The following is a 17,966-nucleotide window of genomic DNA, read 5'->3' on the forward strand; positions in this document are numbered from 1 at the left end:
AAGTTTAATAAAGCTTCAATCATATGAAAAAAATCACTGTTTATACACATAATCTATCACATCGTCTGACACTCTAAAAAGATTTCAGAAAAAGTAGTTCGTTAATGGTTAGATCAATGGTCGTCATGTATAGCATAACAATTCTAGAAATTTACTCCTCTCATCTGCCAGTACGCCATTTCACCATAGTGACCCATTTTAGTGTTTATGTTGTGTTTGATGGCAACAATTGGTGTGTTGCTAGGCAACAGAACTGAACGTTCCAAACCTGTATCGTCTCCCCAAAGACATGGAGGCAGTGCTATATATCCAGCTTCGTCGTATTTGTTCTCTTTAACATTTCCTTTTCCGGATACAGGAACTTGTCTGCATAACAGCTCCATCTCGTGACCAGTGTCGTTTCTATAAAGTTCCATAGCTAAACAAGATGGCGCATGACAATGACCTCCGGCGTAGATCAGTCTAAAATTGCTGATGGTCCATTTGAATTCTATCGTATGGATACATTCACAATCGTCCCCAGAAGGACAGTTTCCAGTACATTTAGTTCCAGGAGTTGGCGTGTTAAGTGGCCAGTTGGCATATCCAGGTATGGGTTTTCCTGGCATGGCGAATGCTGGGGGAATATCATATTCACCTGACCAAGCCTCGGTTTGAAAATAAATACGAGTCAAATCATGATGAGAAACTTTTGAGTTGTCTACCTTGTACTCCTGAAACCAAAAGCGAAATTTCATGTGATATCGTAAGAGTTCCGGTCGTACAGATTGATCAGCGTCCAGCAGAATACGCTTGTGACTACAACATCGGAGTCCCCCGGCATATCCTATTGAACTGCACGATGGATTATTTTGAGATAAGACTTCCCCAGCAGGTGGTGGAACGCAATTTTTTACAAAATGGTTACAATTGGTTCCATTGGTTTCGCAAATCATCCCCGTTTGTCCTACGTCACAAATGCAGTTAGGCTCCTTGTCTGCTAGTAAGGCAATTATGCCGACAGAATGTGCTTTGTGGTAGGCAAACACTTGTGAAGAACCGACAGCAGAAATTAAGTTGATTTGTGCATTTATAGCATCAAAGCTGTAATGTTTTTTCGTCAAACCTTTTAAAGGGCGTGTCACGACGGCAGTTCTCACACCATCGGAAACTGAATTTGACAAAAGTGTGATGCTTTTTTCTAAAGGATTTCCAGGACAATGCTCTGCCCCAGTTCCACACGTACCAATTTGTTGTTCAAAAACCCCTGTAGAGTTTACAATCAAAGTGTACGGAGAATTGGCCATATTTGTAGCATTGAAACCAACTCCAAACCAGGCGTCTGCAGGTCCAGTTAAGGATATGGTACTGGTCTCAGAAATTGCAGCTTTAATAGATACTCCGATGTCGAAATTGGCACGACCGGTTCTTTTACTAGATGTAGAGCATTGTTTGGTACTTTTAAACTCGTTGTAATAAACAGTTAATGTTCCATCGGACTCTGAATCAACACTGCAACCACTAGGAACTGCGTTTGAGGAGATGGTCAATGTCACATTCTTAGTTGATTTGACTCCTAACATAGCTACTGCATCAAAACAAACTATCGCACTTTGTGGGGAAGTTTTACAAGATTGTTCTGCTACAAGAGAATAATGGTGATGAATATATTTTGTTTTTACATTAGACCCGTATATCGCTGGGTCACCACCATAACGACTAGTACATGGACACTCTAGTATTCCAGAATAAACGGCTCCCTCTTTCGGAATGCCACGACCGAATCTGGCTTGACGTGGTTCATCTCCTGGCGTGAAGACGGTACAGTTATTAATGTCTTGAGGTGTGGCGCCACAATCTCGATTACGTGTATCAATTTGCATGGGAGTAATGTGCCATGTGTCAGGAGAGTCAATTAATTGAGCAAATCCATCTGGATAACCATGGAAACTCTTTCGAGACTCTCCTCCATTTCCTGCGCTGAATGTTTGACTTGTTGGAACGTTTTTGTATTCACGATCTTTTGCCGATGGAAGATCTACTGGTTTCCATTTCATGGGAGATCCATGAACACTGACGTCATTGGGGTCAGGATTTGGGATTTTTATCAATTTGGAATATTTTCCAGTCATCCATGCTACGTAGTGGTGGTTATACGCCCAGTTGATTGGAACAGATACATCGTTTTGAGGATTTAGTCCTGGTTTACTTACGGGATTAACCATTACTTGGTCCTGTTCGTAACCAGTGATGGCCATGACTTTTCCTGAATAACAAAAAATAGAAGCATTCAAGGAAAACAATCAATATTCAGTATTTATCAAACAGCTCTCAAAAATGATTAACAAAAGGTGTTCACTTTATTTTTGTTTTGATTAAGCATACTAGCTACTCTGTTTCAAAATAACAAGGTTTTTAAAATACTGTAATAATTGGTTGTATAAAAATAACTGAGCAAAAAAAACCCAGAAAATATTAAAAGGTCTGTACGTCTCCATATATTTGAGCCATTTAAAATTAAGCGGGAAAGTATCATGATTCTCTCAAGATTGTTCATACACATTGGTACCTACTTTTCTTTGACAAGTATAATATTTTATAAGATATTGAATTGAATTTGTGATAAAGTAGAGGTTGGCGGGCATTTTTTATAATGGCACTACAATAATAAAACTAGATGATTCCGAAATTCCGAAATTCCGAAATTCTTACAAATAATCAAAATAAAACCAGCGGACATCGTTAAAACAATCAATATACAATGTATAAACACTCTTAACAATCAGTTTATTAAATGTTTTTTTCTAGATGATTCATAACGGTGATGTTAAAGTGGTATACTGTAATCTTTGCAGTGCTTCATGTAAAGTCTGATTTTCAATAATAAGTTTTTACCAGTACTTTATCTGTTACTGTTTTTTTGGTTTTTTTTTTATTAAAATGACTGTCAAACAACTTTTGAAAAAAATCTGAAACACTTTTACAAATTCATGCTATGGCGGATTCAAGGGGTTCGTAGTGGGTTTATGCCCCCTTCGATTTTATATTTGAAATAGTTCATTTATTTTCTTTATTTTTTCAAAATAAATCACCCTCCTTTCAAATATCCTGGATCCTCCCCAACTCCCCCAACACTCGTAATTCAAACATTTGAAAGTTAAGACGTCACGAAGAACCCATTTTCGTGGTAAGTTTACAGACGATCACCACAATTGGTTCAAATGAAGAAAAAAGTAGGAAGTAATGGCATTATATTGTAAAGATCCAGAGGGTTCTCGAAGTTGTAATATATAATACATAAGATACCTGCAAATCTGTCGATGATTTCTTTTGGAATTGGATTATTTCCTAAGTCTGTCCAAAAGACCTCACCATAATGGGTTGCTATCTCTGGTGAGTAAACATCAAAGTACTCATGACCCTTGCTCTTATAGTCATCGTTAAAATTTACACCCTGGTTTCCGCCACTGGCTACCAGATAGCGACCATTCATGTTGCCACCATCTTCTTTTTCTACAAGTATATGTATATAATTTTTTCTACAAGTTCCTGTGTTTTCATTTTCTACACGTACATCATATCTTCTTTGTGTGTAATTTTTGTTCTACGAATTTTCTTTCTGTATAAAAAAAATAGGATGCGGTATGTTTACTAATGACAACTCTCTACCAGAGAAAAAAAGACACAGAAAATAACACTGTAGGTCACCGTACGGCCTTCAAAAATGAGCAAATCATGTAGATGGGTTTTTTTTAACATAAGTACGTGTATATATTTTTTTCTGAAAATTCATGTATATCATTTTGAGTGGTTTTATTTCACAGATGATATAGTTGGTTAAATGTTTAATTTCAATTAGGAAATCTGTTTGCACAATTAATAATTTTCCCTTTTCACGACAAAAATAAGAAAATACATGAATACCAATCAGACAACTATCTACCAGAGACCTTAGAAGACAATCTGAAATAGCCATGTCAAAAAACGAAGACGACGAAAAGACAAAAAAAAAGTCGACAAAACACAACATAGAAAGCTACATACTGAGCAAGCGCAACAGGAAACTAAAAATAGGTACAACATAGAAAGCTACATACTGAGCAAGCGCAACAGGAAACTAAAAATAGGTACAACATAGAAAGCTACATACTGAGCAAGCGCAACATGAAACTAAAAATAGGTACAACATAGAAAGCTACATACTGAGCAAGCGCAACAGGAAACTAAAATAGGTACAACATAGAAAGCTACACACTGAGCAAGCGCAACATGAAACTAAAAATAGGTACAACATAGAAAGCTACATACTGAGCAAGCGCAACAGGAAACTAAAATAGGTACAACATAGAAAGCTACATACTGAGCAAGCGCAACAGGAAACTAAAATAGGTACAAGTACTATATATACCATGGTTTTTACGAGTTAACATATTTAAACAAACGAATCCGAAGGATGAGTTTGTTTCAATATGTTAATGAGTAAGGGTCCGTGTAACACTTATCAATTCAAAGTTTTAAAATGTTTTGAAATTTTGGATTTTTGGAATTTTGATCAAAGTTTTAAAATATCAAAATTTCAAATTGTGTAAAAGTTTTGAAATTTTGAAATTTTAACCAAATTATTAAAATATTAAAATTCTAAATATTGTTTTTAAATTTGATAGTTTAGGATTTTGATCAAACTTCTAAAATATTAAATCTTACGTGCAATGTTGATTATGTCACTTTTTGAAAGTTTGATTTTTCGAATTTTTGATTAAAATATCAAAAATAGAAAAGGGGCAAAAAGAGGGGTACCTGTAAAAAGCGAAACGAAATAAAAGCGGAACAAAACGAAACTATATGAATTGAAAACAAACTGATACTTAAAAGTTAATGTATGAAATAAAACCACAGACAGACAGTTGTAAGCGGTGAAAAATTGGATGACAAAATAAATATTTCTCAAAAGAAGAGAATTCATTTCAAAACAAGACGTACGGATCCGATATTGGCCATTTTACTTGCTGTTTTTTCTAGCACCCATACTTTAGGAGAAACAGGAGTAACAGTAAAAACTGAACAACTCGCAGTAGGTCAAATAGTATGTTTAGGTTGAGCATGTATATATATTTTCTACTGAACTCTAAGCAATAGAAAGGCTCAATACACGGTGTATTATCTCTTTTGATTTCAAATTTTTCTGTTTTGCTCTACGACTTCTTAATTTCTGCAATCATGTCGGCTAAAGAATATATCATTTAATCTGCTCTTTGTAAGTTGTTGGCCCTTAATATTCAGCTTTGAGCGTTCCCTAAGAAGGTCGATCCAGAAAAGCGCTTCGGTCGTAATTTTTAACGTTATGTTTTCATTTTTATATATCGGTTGTATGGCGATCATAATTATGTAGCCTTGTATTAATGATTTTAGTTAATATTTTTTTGGTACGGTAGGAATACTGAATGCATGGTGTCCCAATTAAGGTTGTGCTAGTCTACAATGTGAGAGGTTTTTGATATATACACGTACATCATATCTTCTTTGTGTGTAATTTTTGTTCTACGAATTTTCTTTCTGTATAAAAAAAAATAGGTTGAGCATGTATATATATTTTTTTATATGTATATTTATCTTGTTTACGCTGAAATTAAGAATACTAAGACCAAATATTAGTAGATTGGAGCCAAGATTCTGTTACAAGGTATCTACATAAACTCATCATAGATGGATACCGGGATATAAATTATGCCGGTTTTTTTTGCGCCAGACGCGCGTTTCGTCTACAAAAGACTTATCAGTGACGCTCGATTCAAATCAAGTTAAAAACGCAAATAAAGTCAAATAAAATTAAAAAGGCCAAATAAATTAAACGTTTATATCATACTTATAGCTCTGGTTTTGTAAAAGTTGAAACCATTCATATCATATATAAACGTATACCATAAACATTATTTTCAGCATTCATATGTATGTAATAGTTGCCGCTGTACTACATTAAGCGCCCATCTATCTATTTGTAGGTGTCGGCATTTTGAAAATTGAAAATTCTTTTCAAATTAAAGTTTATATAAGCGATTTACTTAACAAAATTGTTAGCGCTTCGACAAAACAACAACACCCCACTTTTAAAGTTAAATGGTTGCTCCCTTATAGACTGGTTATCATATACGTACATTTACATGTAGCTCCATTATGGGTCCTAGATCAACCACTGTTTTTAAATAGTAATAAAAGGAAAGGGATTTGTTTTGTATTAAGAGATATTATTGTTCCGTATTTGCATTTTGTTATTTGAACATTTTTAAGTTATCGTACGACAATCGACTTTTGGCAAACTAAAAGAACACAGGTACATCCAGTCAGAATGGGGCGTGTAAAGAGAAGCCACAGTGTCAGCTGCATGATGATTTTTTTCCATTTTTTGCCACACACCAATGTTGTTCTCGAAAAACCAGTACAATGTAAAAGTAAAGAATTCAACTATGGAACGCTGAAAACTAAAATTTGAAAGTCAAGAAAAATAAGAACCGAAAAAAATTGAAGAGGTTTTGGCCAAAGTGAAGTTAAAACATACCAAAATCCATCTATAAGGGCTACTTTGACCGAGAGAGTTGGATCCTAAGTTTCTTCGTAATTTGTACGTAAACAACCTATTTTAAATTATCTATTTTTTGTTGCCAGTGACGCATATTTCATGAATGTTCCGGAACAAATTAGCAATAAATACAACAGGGAGAGAGTGTGCATAATGAAGACATAACCTTTCAATCAGTTTAATTGAGGTCTGGAACTGGCGTATGGCAGTAACTGCTAGCTTTATATATAGTATATATTAGTCCTTTGTTAATTTATTATCATTGTCATTTTGATCAGTTTCGTTTGTTTCCTATTCTGACATAGGACTTGTATTTCCTTTTCAAGTGCGTTTTACTGTTCGTATTACTGTGTGTTTTTAATTCTTTATTGGCTAGAGGTATAGAGGAGGGTTGTGATCTCACGAAACATGTTTAACCCCGTCGCATTTGTGCGCCTGTCCCAATTCAGAAGCCTCTGTCCTTTTAAGTCTTGTATGATTTTAATTTTAGTTCATTGTTATATTTCGAAGTTTAGTATGACGTCTATAATCACTGAACCAGTACACTTTATTGTCTAGGGGCCAGCTGAAGCGCGCCTAGCACAACGTTCATTGCGACGCTATACATTAAGTACTCCTTCCGTGTTATTTCTTGGAACTGAAATAAATCATAAAAGGCAATATATTATCGTCATGCAATCGATAAAAAAGAAAACAAAACGTTTAAAGCTGCATGCGACCGAATCGCTTTTTCTGGATCTACCTTCATCAGGAACATCAAAAAGGCGAATAATACTATTTGGTTTACTGAGAGTTGGTCAGTTTTCACTGTTACTTCTAAATGTTGGGCACTGGGAACACCAAATAGCTCTGAATTATTTATCTCAAACGGTAACCTTATATAAGAGATTTAAATCAACTTATTAATTCCGGTTTAAATAGGTTTAACAAATTTTTTTTTGATAGTTGCACAACCATAAAATTTCAGGATACTGTTATCCCATGTGATGTCTAATATGTTTTATATATATAAAAAAAAAAAGCTTCTTCTTTCCATCATTTATTTTGTAATTAAAAATGATTTGATATATTTTGTGCTATTTATTTATAACTAAGAATGATTGTTATCAGAGCCGTGTTTACATCAGTGTTTACAGGTACCCCTCTTTTCGCCCCTTTTCTATTTTTGATATTTTAATCAAAAATTTAAAAAATCAAACTTTCAAAAAGTGAAATAATCAAAATTGCACGTTAGGTTTAGTATTTTAAAAGTTTGATAAAATTCCTAAACTATCAAATTTATAAACGATATTTAGAATTTTAATATTTTGATAATTTGGTTAAAATTTCAAAATTTCAAAACTTTTACACAATTTGAAATTTTGATATTTTAAAACTTTGATCAAAATTCCAAAAATCTAAAGTTTCAAAACTTTTTAAAACTTTGAAATGATAAGTGTTACACGGACCAGTAAGACACATGGTATATAAAATTTGTAATATAAATAAAATGATTGACAGCTTCAAGACCTTCAACTAATATTGGAAATTGATCACGTTACAGTTTTATCCAATGAAATGGAAGCTCGCGCAAGTCACTTTTGCGCTTCGTGTATGATCGTCTGTATATTTCATGTAATAGAACCCCTGAATTTGCAGAAAGTAAAGAATGTCGGATTTTCCCGATTTTTTTTTTTAGTTTTGCGCCCCCTGTATGATTGTAGGCGCAGGTAATTTCATAATGTCATCAGACTGTAGTGGCGGATCCAGGGGGGAGGGGTTCCGGGGGTTGGAACCCCCCTTTTTTTTTGCCGATCAATGCATTTGAATGGGAGCATATAGTTGGAATCCCCCCCACCCCCTTTTACTCTGGGTTGGGACCCCCCCCCCCCCCCCCACCCCTTTTTTTAAATGGCTGGATCCGCCACTGGACTGAGGTAAACAAAAATGTCGGATTCCAGCGACAAGGATTAAACAATTATTCTAATGACGGTGAGAATTAGTTTTTTTTTTCAATGTATCATACAGATTAATCATACTTTACAGAATTTTCATCTAATTGAAAAATGCTTTTCTTCTGTTATTTTATTAGATTATTTATTAAAACACAATTTTAATGATAAAACAATATTTTAACAGTGGCGGATCCAGGAGCGTGGAAAGTGTACGTCCCCTAATCATGTTTTTTTCACAGATATTTGTAGCCGATATTTATTCCTTTTGTATAGATACCCCCTTTTTAAATCGAAATTTAATTGAATTTTCGCAAAGGAAATGATAGTTTTACATTTTATTTTTTTCAAAACTGAAAGAAGAAACATTTAGTAATTTTCCAAAATTAAGGGAATTCGTAACAATCCTTTATAGTTTGAAAAGGGTTTCTTGAAATGTGGTACACATAATTTATTGCTTTTTCTTATAAAATGAAAACAAACGAAGACTTGACCTTTTATAGTACGTTTTACAGTTTCCTAATTATTTTAAAGGCGGATACATTTAAAAAAAAAAAAAAAAGGTGGAGCTTCAGCCATGGAATAACATGAAAATGAATATGCTATACCATGGCTGAAGCTCCGCCTTTTTTCCTTTGGATTCTAGTCGAGCTGCATATTTAATTAGCAAAGTATGGTACAACATAAATTTGCATATAATATACCATGGTTTTCCCTCACCACACTTTTCAAGCCAATTGTTTCATAAAAACATCAAAGGAAAAAATCCAATTTATGTTACAACATAGAAAACTACATACTGAGCAAGTGCAACATGAAACTAAAAATAGGTACAACATAGAAAAGTACATACTGAGCAAGCGCAACATGACTAAAAATAGGCACAACACGAACTCAAACCAAAATACGGCGTCCTAAGCTATACAACGCCTCAATCAAATACTGAACAAGTCATATGTGCTTATGATGGACTGCTTCCTTAAAAAAACGAAATGTATTATCCTTAGGATTGTAAGAGTTTCAGCTTTTTTTAATGATTCGCATGTTATTCTGAAATCTTGATAATTCAGATATGGTTCAAACAAACTTATAGTTTTTACATATTTTTCATGTGGAAGTTTTATATAAATACGACTGTACGATATGATTTTTTTCTCATTGTTGAAGGCCTTATGGTTAATTATCAGAGAGAACGTCAAACTCATAAGTAACAAAGCAATCAGGAGCTCCGGATAATGAAAAATATGAAATCACTTACCTCGTATATTCTTTATACTATTACATCCTACAAGCACCACTAGGGCTGCACACAGGAATGTAAATTCTACAATATATTTTAAAAAATTAAAGATACCCTCCTTCATGTTTTTCTTTGCCTTCGTATTTGAAAATGTATACACTGTTTGAAAAGGACAGGACTGATGGTAGCCTTTTTAGAGTTGACCAATTGCTAACACTGATCCAAAGCCTAAACGACACTTGAAGTACTTTCATTATGATATTCAGAAAAAATGTGAAAATGCACTGTGTTTGGTCGTCTTCTCTTAGTATTTTATAATCACATAAGCTACTAGTAGTGCTGTGTGGCCTTTTAATGTATATATATAGTTCAACATCTTAATAAATATATACATAGGTACTCAACATGTATTACATAGAAAGAGTTATGCCTTTCCGTCATTGCTTAGGATAATTATGATTGATTAAAAATAAGGGTAACGATTTATATAATGTCTTCTATGACGTTATGCTTAAGAAGTTTTGATAATGCAAATTAAGATAAACAAGAATGTGTCCATAGTACACGGATGCCCCATCCGCACTTTATTTTTCTATATTCAGTTGTCCGTGAAAATGAGGTAAAATCTCTAATTTGGCATTAGAATTAGAAAATCATCATTTTGATATCATTTGGAACATGTGTACTAAGTTTTAAGTTGGTTCGACTTCAACTTCATCAAACACTACCCCGAACAAAAACTTTAACCTGAAGAGGAACAGACGAACGAACGATCAAACGGACGCACAGACAAGAAAACATAATGCCCATAAATGGGACATAAAAAATTATCCAGTTACAAAAAACAACATATTTATGATATATTTTCTACATTATTTGACAATATTCAACACAAGGTCTTACCTTTCATAACTGCGATGTCAGGATTTTTCGTAACATGTATGTGATAAATGTATTTTATACTATAGAGATAAAGAAATTTTAGGTAGTCAAACTGTATAACATATTATTTATAAGTGATCCAATACCTATGCACTACATTATCACTGGTCATTATATTATCTCGGAGTAAAACATTTTTAAAATGCGAACAATATGAAAAGGTGTATGTCCAGTAAGACCCCTTTTTGGCCCCAAAATATAGCAGTTTTACAAAATTGTTAAAATGGTTTATTTTGGTTATTTATTGGATAGTAGAATGCTTCTGCTACATAAATATGGGCTGTTTTTGACAATACAATGCACATATATTGGGTACTAGCACCATGAAGTCATGCTAAATTACTGAAATCTTCACAATTCTAGCATTTAAGTTAAATTTTATATGGTTTTCGTGTAAAACGGAAGTGGCCGCATTCGTGTTCATCCTTAATATTGAAATGCAAGTTGTATTTTATGATAATACATAACGTATATAAAGGTTGAGGATAAACACGGATGCGGCCACTTTCATTTTTGACAAAAACCATCTGAAAAGTGACATTTTTCTGCACATTTGGTAGATTTTTCATATTTGAGCTTGAATCAGATCATTTTTTCTGACTAAATCAGTCAAAATCGTTCACATTAACTTGAAATAGACACTTTTAAAAGTGTTTAAAAAGTGGTCAAAATCTTTCGTCAGATGAACCTGAAATTTGGCCAAAATCGGTCCATACCGGACCTACTTCTTTATTAACCAACTAAGTACATTATTGCCAAAAATGACTGTTTATTAAAAATAACATATTTTCTGCAATGGCCCTGTTTTTCTGAAATGGCCCTGTTATTTCTGTAATGGCCCTGTATTAATGCCAAGCTTGTCTGTATTAAGCCCAGTTAGGGTTTTTAATAAATTTAATAAAATTAAGCTGTAAAGAGTATAATACCTTTTTGTATTTCATTTAATTTAGTAACCAGCAACAAATATTAAAGAACCATATAAAGGGATCACTATTCATCCTGTTTTTCAACACATTACTTCTTTCAACTTAATATCTTGGATATTTGGTATATTTAAAGCTTGATCACGGTGAAGTACAAATTATTTTTTTTCAAACTAAACTGTCATTAAAAGAGTAAGAGAGTACATCAAGTTGACAACAACACATACACCTTTTTTTCAGTTGGTTAATAAATGTATTTTTCAGTTGGTTAATAAATGTATTAAGAAATGGGTGTTTTTATAATGGCCCTGTTATATGTCCTTGGTCAGTAATAATGGCCTCGGATGTCTGTAATGGACCTTGGCGTTGCCTCGGGCCATTACAGACTTCCTCGACCATTATTACAGACCTTGGACATATAACAGGGCCATTATAAAAATACCCATTCATTAATACTATAATATAAAAAAGGGTTTTTCCAAAAATAAAATCATTTTAATATCACCCAAAACAATCCGAAAAAGTCATAAAACCACCAAAATACAAAAAAAAACTGAAACTCTGTACCCTTCATACCAGAGAAGTTTGATATTTATGTTGATGGGGTTGAGGGAGCACCCAGAGAAAATAATGTCGTGAGTCAGTTGGCTACATGTTTAGGTGTGTATGTGTTACTAAAAACCCTTAACTGAATTAATTTGTATAATTTTGAGAAAAACGGGTAATATCACAGTTTCGTTTGCGTAATTTTGATCAGTTAATATATATACGAAACGGAAATTTATCTATGAACAACAAATTGTTTTAAAAATTAAATCTATGAATTGAAATTAAAGATTTGATATATAATTAAAGACAAATTTCATAACAATGATTAATCCACGAAATCGAACAAATGTTATGGAATTAAAGATTGATTCATGACAGATGCGTCCAGTGCCAATATTTCATGCACATCCACAACCGGAAAAAATTGCTATTCCGCAACACATTTGACAATAACAAGAATTGTTATAACTAGTTAAGTTTTATAATATCTGTTAATGAATGCAATTTCTATGACGCGTATCTATAAAAATAAAATACTATTAAAAAACGAACTTTGAATTTTTCATAAATAAAACTATTGCATTATTTTGGATTTGTAAGGAACAAACTACTTTGCTGACATGTGACCTACACTAAGACCCCGTTCACACTAGCATTTTTTTTTTCAATCGATCTAAATAAAAACAGTTAGCGTTCACATTATCATAATAATCTCTATCGGTCTAAACCGATCCACTGCGTTCACACTACAATTCAAAACGCAATCGATCTAACCTTTTTACCCGTAAAACTGTAAACATTGTGTATAAATAGAACTGATTTATTAAATTCATCTATTGATACTCTGACACACACACTTGAAAAAAAAATGGACAAAGTTATTGTTTCTCCTGAATCAGAAGTTAACATTTTGGTACATATGTTATTGTCGTTTTCTTTAATTTTGAAAAAAATATCTGTAGTAACGAAGTTACAACACGACGAAATATTGCAGTTCCTGAAAAGAAAAAAAAATCATCGAAAGAAAAGAAGACACAGATTTCGCAAATCTATGCGATGGCGAAGACAAAATGTTTTCAGTTTGTTTTAAATGTCTGTAAACAGAGAAATATGGGTTAAACAATGAACATCTGAGATAGTTTTGGCGCTGTACATGCGCATAAGTTATTTTCGATTCAATCGTACTAGTTTAAACCGATCTCTGCGTTCACATTTAAAGTAAGATCGGTTTACTTTAGATCGATTCAAACTAAACTACCTCTTTTTGGTGTTTTAGTTTAGACCGATTGAAGATCGATTCAAAGCGTTCACATTGGCCCTTAAATCGATCTAAAGTGAACCGGTCTAGTTCAAATCGATAAAAAATGTCCTAGTGTGAACGGGGTCTTACACACAATTAAAATTCTGTATTGATTTTCGTTCTCCTAATTGAACCGGACAAGAAAAAGAATGCCTCTTCCACCCCTTAAGGCGGGCTTAATAACAATCTTGAAATGTTTGTTTTTTATTAAATTAGTCTGAATTAAAATGAAATCTGTTTTAAATAAATCTGTTTATTTTATCTATCTAATTGCAGCCATGGTATTATAAATTATAAAACCCAGCATGTAGCATATATTACGGTGCTATAACCATAACTGTTAATTCAACTGAAGCGGTTGGTTCTCATTTTAACCAACGAATTAGTGTTAGAGTCAACTGTTTGCTTCGCCGGTCCTTCTAATTTTCCATGTGAATTCATATGTTTTAGCAGCATCTTCATAAGAACTCCTAATTCCAGTGTGGTCCTCAGTTCTGACTGCATTTATAAAGGCCGATAACTCATTTAAGAATGAATCTTGTTCGTTAAAGGTATAATTGGTATCTCTGTTTGGATCGTCTGCTTTGATACTACGGACGACCAATGAACTGTCTTCTTCGACAGGTTTGAACAGAGACATCTGTAGTCCATCCATTTGAACCTCGATTGATATTTCATGTCTACTCCCTGGTAGAGCAATAGTGTGCATAAGAGTCCCTATTCCTCCGTTTACAAATCTCCATTGACTAAATGTAACTCTTGGGACTTTATCGGCAGGTTGTATATTATTTTCTCCATCATGAGGCAGATGTGAAAGATGTCCGGCACCAGATGGGTCGCTATCTTTCAGCATGATGGTCTGAACTGAGTCTATATTGATATCTCCAGCAAGATATCTAGCCAAATCGCAAACATGTGTTGCCTGTTCGACAATTGGTCCTCCAGTTATTTTGTTGTTATAGGAGTCTCGACCTTTATGACCTCTAGAATAAGCAAGACTGAACTTTGCCCTACATGCCATCACTTTCCCGCCATGGTCAATGATTAATTCCTTCATTTTATCTATTCCAGCATGGTACCTAAAATAAATAAACAATCTTATTTATGAATTTATTTGAAACAATTGAACCATTTCATATCAAATACTAAAACAAAACAAATTAGAACATACGTTTCTACATGATAATAAAATCAATGATTGCATACTTGTGAAAGTTAGCTGTTGTAGAATATCTATATTATAGATGAACATAGAACAGTTCTTATTATCGTACCAACACCTACCCTGTCCTGTGTTCACTTGTAATAACACAATCGAATGCGACAAACACCGAATGTATACTTGCCATGAACATCACTGCGGGTGCCATTAACGGAGCAGGATCTGCTTACCCCTTCTGTAGCATCCGAAATCTCTTCTGATTGTTGGCGAGGTTCTTTTTACTAACAATTTAGTTTTCTATGTAGTTTCTTGTAGATAGTTGTCTAACTGTTCATCGCGTTTATTTAGCCATGCATTCTGTATGCATGTGTGTGTCCCAAGTCGGGAGCATGAAATTCAGTGGTTGTCGTTCGTTGATGTGTTACATACTTGTTTTTCGTTCATATTTTGTTACATAAATTGGGCCGTTAGTTTTCTAGCTTGAATACATTTCTCAATTAGGGAGTTTTATAACTGACTATGCGGTATGGGATTTGTTCGTTTTTGAAGGCGATACGATGACCTATACATTGTAGTTGTTAATTTATGTGTCATTTTGGTCTCGTGTGGAGAGTTCTCTCATTGGCAATAATACCACATCTTCTTCTTTAAATGATGTTGTCTGATTGGTGTTTTTTTTTTCTATTTACAGATGTGTTCCATTTATTCACCCCCGATATCATATAATACCTGAACATGTATCCAACAGATACAACGACATTGTTTTTAATGCTGATTTTTCTAACTTCCTCTACATAGTTATCAAACTCTTCGGGTGGTACTACCGATGGAGATTTCTCCACAAAAACGTGTATTCCAGCCTTCACAAACTGAAGTTCAATGTCCATCTCCAGTGAACCTCTATATATAGGGGGAATTCCTATAAAGACTGCATCTGGTTTCTGAGCAAGTAACTCTTTGAAGTGAGTAAAAACTTGGCAATCGGTATAAAAGTGTTTTACTTGGTCTGATGAAAGTTTTGCCTTGAGAACATCTTCTGCAAGCTTTATGTCAGTGTCTACGATTGCCACAACTTTAATGTTTCCAATCTTTTCAAGTCTCGTTGCATGAGCCCATGGCAACTTGGAGCCAGGCCTACCGAAATGGATACCACCAGCTCCAATGAAGCCAATCCTAAGTTTTTTATGTTCCATTGATCTGAAATTCATTAATCGAACTCATATCAAAAAAATATTTAAGTATCAATATGTTGACTTTTTTGTCGAGCCTGCAACTTTTGTTGCAGAAAGCTCGACATAGGGATAGTGATCCGGCGGCGGCAGCGTCGGCGGCGTTAGCTAACTTCTTAAAAGCTTTATATTTCAGAAGGTGGAAGAACTGGATGCTTCATAATTTGTATATAGATGCCTCATGTTACGAAGTTTCTGTCAGTCACATGTCCAATGTCCTTGATCTCATTTTTATAGTTCAGTGACCACTTGAAAAAAAAGTTCAGAATTTTTGTAATGTTGCATTCTCTCTTATTATAAGAAATAGGATAACTATATTTGGTATAATCAATAGGGCTAGTATATTAGGTGTATGGAAGGACTGTAAGGTGTACATGTCCAACTGGCAGGTGTCATTTGACCTTGACCTCATTTTCATGGTTCAGTGGTTATAGTTAAGTTTTTGTGTTTTTGTCTGTTTTTCTCATAATTTATGCAATAAGTCTACTATATTTGTTGTATGGAATGATTGTAAGGTGTACATATCTAGTGGGCAGATGTCATCTGACCTTGACCTCATTTTCATGGTTCAGTGGTCAAAGTTAAGTTTTTGAGTTTTGGTCTTTTTATCTACTAGTATTATTATATTCCAAAGGTCAACTATATTTGGTGTATGGAAATATTTTATGATCTATATGTAAGTCCCGCAGGTTTTATTTGACCATGACCTCAATTTCACGGTTCATTGCACAGTGTTAAGTTTTTGTGTTTTTGTCTGTTTTTCTTAAACTATAAGTAATAGGTCAACTATATTTGTTGTATGGAAGCATTGTTAGCTGTACATGTCTGCCTGGCATGGTTCATCTGACCTTGACTTTATTTTCATGGTTCATTGGTCTTTGTTTAGCTATCTTGGTTAATGTTAAGTTTATGTGGCAGTTGTAATAAAGATTTATACTTAGGACTATCAACATAATATCAATGATTAGTAAAGAATGCGAGACATTTCAGTGTGTGCACTCTTGTTTAAGTATATAGAATACTTCATTCATCATTTGAATAACAAGTGGAATATATCGGTGACTGTACAGCAGGAATGCTACGTTAGACTTGGATGTTCCGAAAAGGTTCAGCAGTTTCTATTCAAATGCAAAATGCATTTTAACGGATATTCGGTAAGGGAATGCAACCCCTTTAGAGCGAATTTCACCAAAACTAACTGGTGTGACTGTTTTTTGCGCATTTACTTATATTTTTTATCTCTTGGTTGTTGTTGTTGTTGTTGTTGTTGTTGTTGTTGTTGTTGTTGTTGTTGTTGTTGTTGTTGTTGTTGTTGTTGTTGTTGTTGTTTGTTTGTTTGTTTATTGTTAAGCTACCAAGGAAACTTTCGACCTATTAAGTCGAAAAGATACACAACAGCACACAAAACACAGCATATACAATTAAAGATTTAGCAACACGAACCTCAACAAAAACCGAAGGGGTGTTCTTAGGTGCTCCGGGAAGGAAAAGAACATGTAAGCGACACAGCAATAAATTCCTACGAGTATTAACAACTATATGGATTGAAACAGTCTAAATATATTAAAGAATCAAGTCCGGGTGCGGGATTTTCTAGCTGTGTTGAAAACCTAGCTATTGGTGGCCTTCGTGTGTATATGTTTACTCTTTGGTCGGGTTGTTGGCTCGACACTTTCCCAATTTTATCCTAGTGCAAAATTAATGGAGGGTGTTTATTGACGAAATATCCAACTAAATGTATAAAGTTTAGTAAATGATTTACCTGACGTAGTTCTTCTATATACATAATACACAAAGTTGACACAGTCACTATGATTATTCACATTTATGATAAGTCATGCAGTGTACAAAGATAAAAATAATTTAGTGTATAGCTATATATGTAATCACTATACACTGTTCACTTGAGATTTTGTTCATCTTCAATAGTTTAACAATATGGGATGTTTGACCACCAAAAAAAAACCGACCGGTCCCCTCAGACAAATATTGTCTTTTACAGGTCCTCCAATGTATATTACATTCCTTCCGATATGTCCTATTACAGGGTTTGTTGCTTTTTAATTAGTTTGAACATATTTATTTATATTGGATTGGGAAACAAGTTTTGCAACTTATATTAATCCCTTTCCACTTT

The 17,966-nt window shown here is 33.9% G+C and overlaps 2 protein-coding genes across 2 annotated transcripts; both read right to left on the bottom strand.

Annotated features, from left to right (window-relative positions):
• Positions 1–10,676, bottom strand: LOC139486391 (uncharacterized). Its single transcript, XM_071271266.1, has 4 exons — positions 10,628–10,676; positions 9,743–9,808; positions 3,286–3,492; positions 1–2,245 (listed from the first exon to the last, which is right to left on the bottom strand). Exons 1-4 carry the CDS (start codon positions 10,632–10,634, stop codon positions 144–146), a joined length of 2,382 nt encoding a protein of 793 aa, XP_071127367.1. The 5' UTR covers positions 10,635–10,676; the 3' UTR covers positions 1–143.
• Positions 10,677–12,749: 2,073 nt separating this feature from the next.
• LOC139486392 (uncharacterized) lies at positions 12,750–17,633 on the bottom strand. The gene is made up of 3 exons (XM_071271267.1): positions 17,592–17,633; positions 15,330–15,797; positions 12,750–14,517 (listed from the first exon to the last, which is right to left on the bottom strand). Exons 2-3 carry the CDS (start codon positions 15,791–15,793, stop codon positions 13,833–13,835), a joined length of 1,149 nt encoding a protein of 382 aa, XP_071127368.1. The 5' UTR covers positions 15,794–15,797; positions 17,592–17,633; the 3' UTR covers positions 12,750–13,832.
• Between the last annotated feature and the right edge of the window lie 333 nt (positions 17,634–17,966).

The sequence above is a fragment of the Mytilus edulis genome, chromosome 8 (genome assembly GCF_963676685.1).
Source record: "Mytilus edulis chromosome 8, xbMytEdul2.2, whole genome shotgun sequence".
NCBI lineage: Eukaryota > Metazoa > Mollusca > Bivalvia > Mytilida > Mytilidae > Mytilus > Mytilus edulis.